Source organism: Capricornis sumatraensis, chromosome 11 (genome assembly GCF_032405125.1).
Source record: "Capricornis sumatraensis isolate serow.1 chromosome 11, serow.2, whole genome shotgun sequence".
Lineage (NCBI taxonomy): Eukaryota > Metazoa > Chordata > Mammalia > Artiodactyla > Bovidae > Capricornis > Capricornis sumatraensis.
In genome coordinates, this window is record NC_091079.1 from 29,353,113 (window position 1) to 29,366,567 (window position 13,455).

At 41.1% G+C, this 13,455-nt stretch overlaps 1 protein-coding gene across 1 annotated transcript in view; it reads left to right on the plus strand.

The window, feature by feature from the left end:
* The window catches only part of ADCY8 (adenylate cyclase 8), a 233,176-nt gene that overhangs the window by 117,509 nt on the left and 102,212 nt on the right, over positions 1-13,455 (plus strand). The window contains exons 6-7 of the mRNA XM_068983599.1: positions 4,432-4,590; positions 8,887-9,157. Of these exons, the coding sequence (XP_068839700.1) occupies positions 4,432-4,590; positions 8,887-9,157 (430 nt within the window). The remainder of the gene's footprint in view (positions 1-4,431; positions 4,591-8,886; positions 9,158-13,455) is intronic.

Here is a 13,455-nt window from a genome sequence, read left to right on the forward strand (position 1 = left end):
TTTGTGACAAAGCCTTATACAAGGTTTTCCATACATTTTCCTTTTTGAAAAATATTTACTTATTTGGCTGCTCTGGGTCTTAGTTGCAGCATGCAGGTCTTAGTAGTGGCATGTAGGATATAGTTCCCTGACCAGGGCCCAAACCCAGGTCCCCTGCATTGGCAGCATGGAGTTGTAGCCACAAGACCACCAGGGAAGTTCCCAACCTTACTTTTTTTCTCTGATGTTTGTGAGTTATTCATACAAACTCATTATAAGGCAATAGGTTTTTTATATTTTTTAACAAACGGGTTCAAAGTCTACCATAATTCTGTACTTGGAAAATTTTAAAATAGATTACCATAAGGGAGCAAAATTTGCCACCCCAAAATGCAAAATGTGTCTGTTTGGCATGAAGACTATTTTAGGCTGTTATTTTTGTTGTTTTTGTTTTGGGCTTTTTTTTTTTTTCTTACTGTGCTAGGTCTTCATTGCTAAGCACAGATTTTCTCTGGTTGTGGTGAGCAGGGTCTAAACTTCATTGTGGTGCACAGGCTTCTCATTGCCATGACTTCTCTTGTTGCAAAGCACAGACACTACAGTGCAGGCTCAGTAGCTGTAGTACACGGGCTTAGTTGCTCTGTGGCACGTGGAATCTTCCCGAACCAGGGATCGAACCCATGTCCCGTACATTGGCTGGGGGATTCTTATCCACTGTACCACCAGGGAAGCTCTGCCAGGTGGATTTTAAGAAACAAAAGGCTCAGGAAGAGATTTTACCTCCTCCTTTTGACTGCCTAAAAGAATTTAAATTGTCCCCATTCCAGGAAGAGACCTGGCCTCAGAGATACTACAAGGAATAGGAGCTAAACATGTTAAACTGGGGAAAACTTAGCAAGTCCTATTTGATCAAACTTCTCTCTGTGTCCCATTGTCTTTGCAAAGCCTGGCAAATGTTTGTTTACCAAACACTTCTTTCCCATCTTCATGTAAATTGCTCTCCTCCCCTTTGAAGTCCCAAACTCCTCTCGCCTTCCCAAGTGGAAGAAGCCAGTACTGGAGAAACCAAGCACCACACAGGGAGAATCCGGGAACTCAGGTTTATTATGCTGGCGGGCCCAAAGGAGGTAACACTCCATGCTCTGAGCCCCGGACAAAGAGGTCACAGAGTTTCTGTAGACAGACTACAGTGGGCAACACCAGCTGTTAATAGGCTGGTTTAAAAAGATGGGGAGGGGGATGCCTGACCTGGAGAGGCATGATTAAGCAGGTTTGCAGGGGCTGGGCGATTGCAAAGAGCAGGAAAAGGGTGAGTGAGATTAACTCCAATTCCTGAAGTCCCCACTTTCTGAGACTTCGTGGCCTACGTGATCTAGACTTTGGAAAGGGCAAGCTGAATTACAGAGGCAGAAGAAGGAGATGATGTAAAATTTTAACTTTTCCTCTTCATCCCTTCTCTCCTCATAGAAGCCTTCGTTCTCTAATTTGTCTTGGGATGCCATTTTTCTTGGGAGGTCCTCAGTTCAGTTCAGTTCAGTTCAGTCGCTCAGTCGTGTCCGACTCCTTGCGACCCCATGAATCGCAGCATGCCAGGCCTCCCTGTCCATCACCAACTCCGTGAGTTCACTCAAAATCACGTCCAAGTCGGTGATGCCATCCAGCCAGCCATCTCATCCTCTGTCGTCCCCTTTTCCTCCTGCCCCCAATCCCTCCTAGCATCAGAGTCTTTTCCAGTGAGTCAGCTCTTCTCATGAGGTGGCCAAAGTATTGGAGTTTCAGCTTTAGCATCATTCCTTCCAAAGAAATCCCAGGGCTGATCTCCTTTAGAATGGACTGGTTGGATCTCCTTGCAGTCCAAAGGACTCTCAGGAGTCTTCTCCAACAGTCCTGGGTGTATGTAATTAAATTTGATTTTTTACTGTTACTCTGTCTCACGTCAATTTAATTTTTAGAGCAGTCTGAAGAAACTAGAAGGGGAAAGGAAAACTTTTTTATCCCTGACATTAGTAAATATGCATCTTTGAGAGTATTTTTGGCCCCGCTACCCAGCTTGCAAGATCTTAGTTCCCTGACCAGGGATCAAACTTGGGCCCCGGCAGTGAAAGCCTGCTAACCACTGGACCACCAAGGAACTCCCTCTCTGAGAATTTTGATAGTTGATGTAACATGTTTGACAGTCAGGTTCCCAAAGAGAAGGTGACATTTCCAAACTTCTATTTTCAAAATTCTTTCTTCAGAGCGTGAATTTCTCAGGAAAAGCGGTTACTTTCTCATTCCTTCTTAAATCATCCTCTTCAGTTTGGATAAACAAATTAAGAAAGTTTGGGTTTTTTCCCAAATATTCACTTTCATGTCAAATAAAAAGGGATAAATCATCTTTATTTTTTACATTAATTTATTTTTTATTGAGGTATAGTTGATTTACAATATCATAATGTTGTAGCCATGCATTCCGGGAAACAAACTCACTCAGAAGGACAATGCAGATAGTGAAGTACAGTCTATCACACCGGCGGGCCCGAGGCAGAGTCTCCTCTTAGCCAAGGACCCAGACCAGTTTTTATGAAAACCTTATATACCTTAAGTGTATGGGCTCAAACCCACCTCCCCAGATTCTCTGAAACTAGTCTGAACAAAGGAAAAGAAAGATACAATAAAAGTTAACCCATGATTCCTATGCCTTAAGCCCAGGTAGTTAAGAGTGGACAAATATCAATAGGCCTGTGGTCATACTCCAATAAGCATAATAGAATGTATGATTCTATTTGGTTACACAGATAATTAGGGTATTCTTTTAAGCGATGGAGAGTCTAGGTACGAGTCCTGGGGCTCTTCCATCCTGGGGGTCTGATTTTCCAGTTGGTATGTCCTCTCCATAGATACTGGGCATATAGCTCAAAGTCCACAGTCTGGTCCAAGAAGGAGTCCTGCTCTCAAGATGGAGCCTGTTCTGTCTGTTGCCTCCTTCAATAATAGTTTCAGGTATACAGCATAGTGATTCAGTATTTTTACAGATTATACTCCAATAATGGTTATTATAGGATAATGGCTATAATTCCATGTGCTATACAATATATCCTTGTTGCTTATCTGTGTGATCAATGTTGATCATATAAGCTGCCATAAAGATAAGTCATCTTTATTTATTTACTTATTTTTGGCTGCACTAGGTCTTCGTTGCTGGGCATGGGCTTTCTCTAGTTGACGCAAGTGGGGACTACTCTTTAATCGCAGTGGGCAGGCTTCTCATTGTGATGAAGAGAGGCACCGGTGGCTTCTCTTGCTGTGGAACACTGGCTCTAGGCACGCGGACTTCAGTTATTGTGCCTTGTGGGCTCTAGAACTCGGGCTCAGTAGTTCCGGCTTAGTTGCTCCACCGCACGTGGAATCTTCCCAGACCAGGGAGCGAACCCATGTCCCCTGCATTGGCAGGCGGATTCTTACCCACCGTACCCATCAGGGAAGTCCAAATTTAAATTTGACACCTCCTTTCAGCATTTTGAAGTAAAGTAACTTTGGATTACTTCATTACTCCAAACCATTGGATTTCTTTCTGGCAGTGAAGATTTTTCTAGCTCTTCTATTTTAAAGTATTAGATTCTACTGTTGGAATTTCTTTCTACCTAAATGACGTCTTTTAACTCTTAAACTGAAGTGGTTGGAAATACTCTGAAAATGAGGAAGGGATGGCTATACCCAGAGGCAGCCCTTGATGGAAGAAATCTTCTCTTTTCAAGATGCCTCCCCGACACTTACAAGCAGAGGACAGTCTGACACAGTAAAGTCCCTAAGATCAACCCATATATTGAATTCTGGTAAAGATAAAAACAAAAGCTATGGAGGGAAGTTGTGTGATTGTCTATACATCCCAACAGCTGACCCGGCTTAGCCCTGGGATGTGAGCAAGTTACTCTGGAGACCACTGCTCTAAGGGGTTGGGAGGTCAGGAAAGAGTTTTAGACAAGGAGTGATGGAGTGACAGTCACTTTTGTCTTGTAGATAGCTATGTGGAACTTGAGCTGTAAGGGAACTCCAGACTGAAGCTTAATAGTGACCTGAACTAGAATGTTAGTATAACGCATGGAGAGAAGGAAATGGAAAAAAAGTTAAAATATTTAGGTTGGAAATGCAGTGTTCAATGAAGTGCAGAGTCTGTAATCTATCACAGGTTTGTGCAGTAGTGGGTTGTCATTCCCTGAGAAGTTACATAGGATGACCAGGTTTTGGGAGAAAGGTGATAAAGACCCTTAGAAGTTCAGATTAAAAATTAGTGGAGTTTGGAGAAGGAAGGGTATCTTTCTAGTTATCAGGAAATCCAAGAAGTCTTCGTGGAAGAGGTGGCACGTGAATGAGCAATGAACTTATGGAGTAAGCAAGACCCAAACTGCCACCAAGGCCAAGATGGCCACTCTGGCCTCTGACGTCTGTCTCTTCATTCACTTATGTCATCAGGTATGTGCGATCAAGGACGAAGCACGATGTTGACATGCGGATTGGAATCCACTCGGGCTCGGTGCTGTGTGGCGTGTTGGGTCTTCGGAAGTGGCAGTTTGATGTCTGGTCTTGGGATGTGGACATTGCGAACAAACTTGAATCTGGAGGAATCCCCGGGTAAGCCAAAGCAAAGCCCTCTCCTTGCTTAACACTTATCATTGGCTCACTTTGTGACAGTGGGTTTCTCATGTGCAGAATTCAGAAGTATATATATTCAAGAAACAATTATTTTGGAGGACACAGAACTTTAAAACATCATGCAAATATTGGCTCCAAAAGTTTAGTGACATCTGTCAGAGGCAGTGAGGACACTCAGGTGTTCTGGACTCAGTCCTGTAAAACACTGGCTTTCAGATTTGACCTCTCATTGGAAACAGCACAGGAGCATTTAAAAAATCCTGGTGTCTTGACCTCATACCAGTCCATGTCAGGCAGAATCTGTGCAAAATCTCATCTAAGTTCTTAAAGCAATTCTCATGGGCAGCCAGGGTTAAGACTTACTGACCTTCTGTATGACCTTAACCTTCCTTTGAAAACTCAGACATGTCTCTGAACATTCCATGATTTGACATTGTTTGGCTTTTTCTGCTATTTTAATGTCTGTTATTTCCCCTCCTCTTTTGTAGGATAAAACTCAGCTTACTTTTCCTTTCAGTGAGAGAGATAGCCCCCCCCCATTCTAAACCCGTGTCAAGTATCTTTTATGCACTAGACAGTCTGCTAAATACCATGAATACATCATGTCATTTGATCTCTCCATATAGTAAATAGTAGCTCCCTTGTTTTAATGGGGACACTGAGGCTCAAAGAAATGAAATATGTCACATGAACATGGCTATGAAGGGTCTCCCTGCCCATCACTGTCTCCCATTGTTGACTTATCAGTCCTGTTTGCTCAAGATTGTCCTTTATTGACTCTGCAGCCCCTCATTGTGTGTGCAGTGCCGAGTATGATGCACGGAACATAGGAAGAAGGGAAGGAGGCATACAACACCATGGCAGAATGGTTGGTGGTCTGTTCCCCAGAGTCATGCAAAATCCATACGTAATTTGTTAAACCACCAGTAGCTGGGCCCATCCTCAGAGTTTCTAATCAACATGTCTGGGATGGGAACAAAGAATGTGCCTCCCTAACAAACTCCCAAGTGCTGCTGCTGCTGCTGCTCTGAACTTTTAGTTAAGTGAAGCAATGTATATAAAGTTCTTTGCTCGGGAAGTAATTGTGGTTATTGTTGTAGTAATGACTATGTGATGTAGCTGTGGGTCTTGGAAGGACTCTGAAGGTGAAAGCTGTAATCCCCATCCAGCACTGTCCTCTCCCATTCATAGGACTTTGGTCCAGTTACTTACTCATTGCCTCTGAGCCAGTTTCACTGTCAGCAAAGTGAGGGGGGAAAATGCTTTATCACCTGCGGTTGTTGGAAGGAATGGAAATTAGATGATTCCTGGAACAAAGCAGATAGACTACATTTGGGTACAAAATATTATTTATGCAAAATAAGTGTTGCCCATCTGTTAGAACTTATTTACCATCATGACTATTATTATTATCTCGTGGCATTTAAAATTATCAGAAACTGTCAGATTTACCTAACCAATATATGAGAATATTGTCTGAGAACTGATTTATTTCCTTACAGGGAAATGTAATCACCAGACCTCAGCTGCAAATGTCTTACTCCAAAGCTCCAGATAGTAGCAAGGATGAAAATGAGCCCCCGAAATTCCATTTCTATCAAAGCATTTAAATATTGATTAAAATTTCAGCAGAAGGATCATAGTAAATGATGAGAAGGGTGTCTTTCACTATGGGAAACATACTATTGATTTAGGATATGCAAATATTAGTCCCCCTTAGCACTGACCACAGAATGATAAAATGTAGAATCCAGAGACAATACCAAATGGGGTTGGTGTGTAACTTGATTATTTTTAAAGAAAATCAGCCATCGGACTTTATAAAACACTTCCAAGAGTTTCATTTTGCCTGTGAGAAAAAGCTTTCAAGCACCCAGCTCTGAGACTGATCTGAGAAAGACTGGGACACCTTTTTAGTTCATGGAAGGTGAAACAACTTTTTTATTCTCCTAGTTCAACACTACTGAGCTGAATTCCTATATATTAACAAAATTTATCATGAAAATATTTTGTAATTAGCACTTTTCTCTAGAGAGCTCAAAAGAGCTTTCACATGCTTTTATTTTTAATATGGATGTACCTTGGAGATACTGCAAACTGGATTCTAGACCACTACAATAAAGCAAATATCCCAATAAAACAAATCACACGAAGTTTTTGGTTTCTCAGCACATGAAAGTTATGTTAACACTATACCATAGCTTATTGAGGATGCAATAGCAGTAGGTCTAAAAAAATACGCATACCTCAATTAAAAAATAGTTTCTTGCTAAAAAGATGCTAACTACCACCCGAGCCTTCAGCAAGTTGTAATCGTTTTGCGACAATAACATCAAAGATCACATATCATCATAACAAATACAATAGTGGACAAGTTTGAAATGTTTCAAAAATTACCAAAACATGACACAGACATAAAGTGAGTAAAGGTTGTTGGGAAAATGGCTCTGATAGACTTGCTCAGTGCAAGGTTGCCACAGACCTTCAATTTGTATTTAAAAAGAAATGAAATAGCTGTGAAGCAAAATAAAGGGAAGTACAATAAAGTGAAGCCTGCTTGTATTTTACCTCACCTTTGACATCAATGACTGTATACAAGAATACTTATTTGGAAAATGTGCAGAATCTACCTTAAATGATCAGAAATGCACTGTTGGCAATTTCTTTATATATCTTTGCAGTGAATTATTTTCTCTGTAAGCAAGAAGGGTGACAGAGAGAAGCAGAGATAGTACTAAGTAAAATGCATTTGGAAAAGTCATTTTAAAAAAATTGTCTCCTTGGATATATTGTTTCTAGAATCCAGAAGCCAAGCAAAGTCTTAAGTATCTACATTATTCATTCATTCATATATTCAAGAGCATTGAAGTCAGCCAAGAGAAATGAATTTGTGCTGAATCAGGAATGTGGGGTGAGCATTCTAGGCAAGGAGAATGGCTTGCTCTGAGTTTAGCAGGTGTGAAATAGCACCTTGAATTTGAGGACATGCCAATTACTTGATTAGCTGGAGAGAGTGTCAGCGAATGAGCCTTGAAGAAGCAGGATCCACAGAATAGAAGCCTTATAGATCTTATTCAGAACATATACTGTATCCCATAAGCACTGAGGAGGCATGAAATAAACAACAGAAATAAAATAGTGCCATTCTAAAGAGTACTTCAAGTGGGTTTTTTTTTTTTTTTGTAGCACGTGTAGTGTGCTACGAACTGTTTTGACTGCCTTACATGAATCAACTCACAATACTTGTGATGACCCTAAGAAATGAATACTACTATTTTTACCATTTTTATGGGTGAGAAAATAGACACCTAGAAATGTTAAATAACTTGCCCAAGATCTTTCAGCTAGCAAGTGGTAGAGCTAGGGCTTCAATGCAAGCAACCTGGCCAAAGTGTCTGTGCTTGTAAGCAACAAGCGAGTCTGCCCAGGCCACAGTGCAGCACAACAAGCAGTCAGATTCAGTTAGTGACGAGAATAGAAAACCTTTTGTCTGGAAGGATTTACCATGTGACATTCCCAAGATTCACATCAGATCTTTAGAGCACTTGATGTCATCTGTTGTTTGGCTAAAAAAAGAAACTAGAATCTTGGACTGTGATGGCTGATACAAGTCTGTTACCTTGTGAGTGAGCCTAGCCCACACATATCCACAGCTTTGTTCTCTTCTGCTTTTCACATACACATTACAGGGGAAATCGCATCTTACAGTGGTTTTCCTAGAGGATCCCTCCATGTAGCCCTGTGGACTTGTAAGACCTGCCTTTGTTCTTAAGAAGATTATAGATAAACTGAAGAAATAAGGCACAAATGTGTGAAAATTGAAATGACAGGAAAAGTATACATTTGCATGGTAATCTGACAATAATTGCCGTTGGATTCAGCAACATTTATAGAACTTGTTTTTCTGAAATAATCAACACAACTGAAAAAAAAAAAAAATCACGTGTGTTTAAAAGTTACTGAGATCAGGCCAACAGTCATGAGGGAAAAAAGGAGGTTGCTTAAATGTGTCTCAATGGGGCTGCAATTTATCAGAGGCTACAGGTCCCTTGGGGTGAAGTTGGTAATAGATACTCTGCTCATTGATTTATGCTTATATTTCTGTTTTCTTTTATTCTTTTTGCTTTTTTTCAGAGGAACAGATACAGTCCTTGAGGACATGTCCTCCCAGCACCCATGTACAGGACTGATTTTGGGTTTGCACAAGAACCAAAAACAGAGATGGCCTTTGCAAGCCAGGTCAGGTGTATGACAACCTATGCTTTGTCCACACAGGCGGATTCACATTTCCAAAGCCACGCTGGACTGCCTCAACGGTGACTATAATGTGGAAGAGGGTCACGGTAAAGAGAGGAACGAATTCTTGAGGAAGCATAATATAGAGACCTATTTAATTAAGCAGCCTGAGGAGAGTCTGCTGTCTTTGCCCGAAGACATCGTCAAGGAGTCTGTGAGCTCCTCAGACAGGAGAAACAGCGCGGCGACGTTCACAGAGGGATCTTGGAGCCCTGAACTGCCCTTCGATAACATAGTGGGGAAACAGAACGTAAGTCCTGGCTTCCTTCTTCTGGTTTGCTGTGAATGCATGTGCACCTCCAACCCAGATGCCTCAGGGAAAACCGATTCATCTTTAACCTTTTCTCCACTGAGCATCTCAATCGTAAATGATCAAACATGTATCCTCAGGATGGAATTAACTTAAGCAGTCAGTTTCAGGAAATGCCAGGAATACCAGAGGGTTCTCAACGCCCACTTCTTCTTCTTTTTTTTTTTTTTTTTTGACCTAGTTAAAAATAAATGTCATGTGAAGTTGGATTATCAGTTTACCAAAATGAATCCCTCATGTTGGAGAAGATAAACCTCATGTTATGAAACTAGCAACAGAAGAGGAAGGTCAAATCCATGAGAATGTCCTTTTTTTCAGTTAGTTGGCTAGCTCAGAGAACTGAGATACCCTCTGAAATTTAGAATCAGAAGGTCACTGTTGATTGGGAAATATAATAGCTTCAAGTGAGGTAAAGGTGAGGTCATTCAAGAGTAGTAAGTGATTTCGAAGCCATCAATATGGTGCTATTTTTATGTAGCATGGATTTGCATCTTCTATGAGAGATAGGATGGGCATCCCTGGTGGCTCAGATGGTAAAGAATCCACCTGCAATGCAGGAGACACAGGTTTGATCCCTGGTTCAGGAAGATCCCCTGGAGGAGGGCATGGCAATCTGTTCCAGTATTCTTGTCTGGAGAATCCCATGGACAGAGGAATCTGGTGGGCTATAGTCCATAGGGTCACAAAGAGTCAGACGTGACTGAAGCGACTGAGCAGTGAACGCATGAGACACAGGACAACACAGTCAGTAAATAAAGTGTAAATGATCAAAGGATCAGAAATTTTTTAACTATATCTTCAAATACTAGAATCACACTAAACCCAGTGAGATGCTCTTACTCTGAGAAGCACCAGAGAACTGAGGTTGATCAAAAGAGAACTGAAGTGGCTTCAGGGATGCTCCACTGCCCAGAGTGCTTGGTCAGAGCATGGGCAAAATCACCTGCTCTGACGTGGGTTTTCCCTTTCATTATTTAGGCCAGGCACACATAGTTGACCTTTTGTAAGTTATGTGAATTCATTGCACTTTTTTAAAGAAACTTACCCAAAAAAGTCCATATATAATACTTGTAAACAGCTTCTGACATGCTCCTGAGCCAAGGAAAAGCTGAAGCTGCTATGAAGTAAACAGACCAAACTGATAGTATCTGGAGCTTTGTGAAGACATATAGAAGTTAATTATTTTAACCCCCAGAACTAAACATTTCTCATTGACCTGTCATTAAGAAAAGTCTGTCTACTTAAAGGCATGTGAAATAGAAAAGGTTAAAATGCTGAGAGTCTTGCCTCTTTCTTCTGCATTTGAAAGATGAAAGATGAGGCCAGGGTAACCTCCGTTTCCTTCCAGCTCTGTGTAAAGGAGCTGTAGATCAATGCATGGAACCCATTCCACTGGGCAAAGATGCAGGTTCAACCGTGTCTGCATGCATTGCAAGAGTCGACCCTTACGTCTTCAGTGTTCTATTGTGAGTGTTTACTTTCCTCCAAAATCATTATGCCCACACAAGTCATCACTGATTTCAATACCTACCTCTTTCCATCCCTAAATTGGTGCGCATGGTACAATTTGCTATTATAGAAAATTACAGTCTTAAATACTTCCTGGAGTTGGTGCATGCCCCGCTGAAAGTACCATCTGTTTCCTCTGTCTATTGTTAACTTGAGCCTAAATGCTGGTTATTTTTAAAAAGATGCACACCTCACCCTGAGCACCTCAGTAACTGTGCATAAAGTTGTCTCTCTTGCTTTTATGTTTTTCCTTTTATTTTTGGTCTTTCCTTTTGAAAAACTCTGTCCATTTAAGCTGATTGTGGAAATGGGGATACTTTCTGTTAATAATTGTTCTAGTCTCAGTGTGCCTATCCTTGCTACTAAGAACTGAGACCCCAGAAGAGAGGCAGAGATACTTGGTTTTAATTCATGATTGACTGATCTGGTAGAATTATATAGGAATACTAGAAATATTTCTCTGCTAATTTCCTAATGATCTTAACTGATATCATAAAGATGTCATTATTAGTCAAAGATTATTATTTTTGGTGTTTAACCATACCATATATTTCTTAAGATGCCTGAGTTTTGCCTGTATTTACCATCTTCAGGATGAGTAATCTCAGTTTGTTTTGATGTCTTAAGACTTAAGAGCCAATGATATGCTGATAACCAAGTAGTACTAATAATATTTTGGAAACGATTAAGTCAATTAAAATGGTCACAGATGCACTTGTGCTTAGCTCTGGAAGTCAGCAAGCCATATGTGCAGTGCAGGGACATAGAGTGTGCCTGGAAGAGATCAAGACTGGTCTGGCTGAGCCTGTGCTCTGCCAAATCACCCGGTCAGTACTACAGAAAGCCCAGAGCACCAAGTGTTAGCTTAACACAGACAAAACATACTAATGCTTTGTTGGGGGTTTTCTAGCTAAATTGGCCAGATGTTTTAGCTTCTATTGATTCATACAGTATGCTTTGAAATATTTTTAATGACAGCGGTATGCCATGCTGTAATCCGTGCTATATAAATAGCAGATGTTTGGATAGTTACATTCTCATGTATTCATTCATTCAATAAAGATTAATTGAGCATCTGTTTCATGCCAACTACTGCTAAAATAATAGAGAAGGAGGGACAGAGGAAAGAAACACTTTAGAGATGAAGTCAGCCAGTAGTTTATATGCTTCGGGAAGACAGGGATTGTGTCTGTTTCCCTTATCACTTTTGAGTCCACGATCAGAACAATACCTGGTGAATAACAAGGCTTGTTTACAGTTTGCTAACTGATTGAATTAAACTGATTAAATGAATAAATGTGGGTAGAAAAGGAGAAGACCCAATCAAGTTTAACTTCCTGGTTTTTTGCTTGGATCTGACAGGATGGATGGTAGACATGCCCATCAAAATAAGCAATACTGGAATGGAAGGAAACACTGAAAGCCTGGGAGAGGTCCAAGGGGAGATATCCAAAAGGCTGTTGAACACACACTTCTGGAGTTTAAGCATAAAAGGACTACACAAGGGATGTGAGTCTGGTAACATTTGAGGATAGATGAAGCCACGAGAGTGAAAGAGGTCATGCTAAGGAATATGCAAAATAAAACAGTAAGAAAGTATAAGACAGACATGCAGGAACACCAGATGGAGGTAAAGGAGAGTCAGGATCCCATGACAGAGACAGATAGGAAGCAAAGTGACCAGTAGAGATGAGGCGATGAGGTATCATGGAAGCCGACAGAGCAGAGCATTTTGAGAAGGATGATGTGATCAACAGTGGCCAGTGTAGCCAAGAGGCCCGGTTAAAGGACGACTGAAAATTGCCAATTTGAATTGGATTGGAAAACAACATTGGCAACAGGCAGACTTGCTGCCGTGGTGAAGTCAGAAGCCAGATTGTCCAAGTTGATATGAGAGAGCTCTGGATTTCCAAGAACCCCAACTCCTCCCCAGTCCCCTCTCCACTACCCATTTCAGGAGTCCGTTAGGAGTTTGCAGGAGCAAGGGAAGTCACTTAGAATTATTCCTGGCCTCCATGTGAGTCTTCAGTCCCAATCTATGCCTGAGATAATCTCTTGGTTTAGATGTTGTGTATCTTCCCAGCCCCTATGTCTGTGCCCCATTGGGCTAAAACTGCTTCAGCCCGCTCTTGGACACTCTAAACACTTCTGCTTTTCATCCTTTACTCTTGACATGGGCAGACGTTTTGCCCACTGATTTGGTGTCCTGGCTCCATGAACCCTGGCTCAGATACCTGTGAGGTTTCTTATGCTCTGAGCCTGGGTGAAATGAAATTAAGAAAACTTAGAAGGCAAGAAGCTTATGATTATACGTGGACTATTAAAATGTAAGATTACAAAAGTAAATGTAGATGGCTGAAGTACACCAAAAGTGTGAACATTTTGACCTCAAGGAGGATATCCAAGAAATTTCAAGGCTAGGCTGTTGAGTGAGTCATCAACATGGTCATTGAATTTCTCAGAACAGAGACAAAATTTGAGATGGAAATGAAGACATAAGAAAAGGGTCCTTATTCTGAAGATCATATTTTCCCCATGCTATGACTAAAATCTGTTTGTAAGCTTGAGCTCTGGTTCATTCAGTTGCTTAACAGTCAGTCTTTGAGATGGTGAGGATCCTGTAAGGAGAAGACAGACTTGGCCCCCATCTTTCATGAGCTTACATTTTAAGGGAGTAGAGAATGCAGACAATTAATCAAAACACAAAAGTAAAAAAGAAGTAAATATAG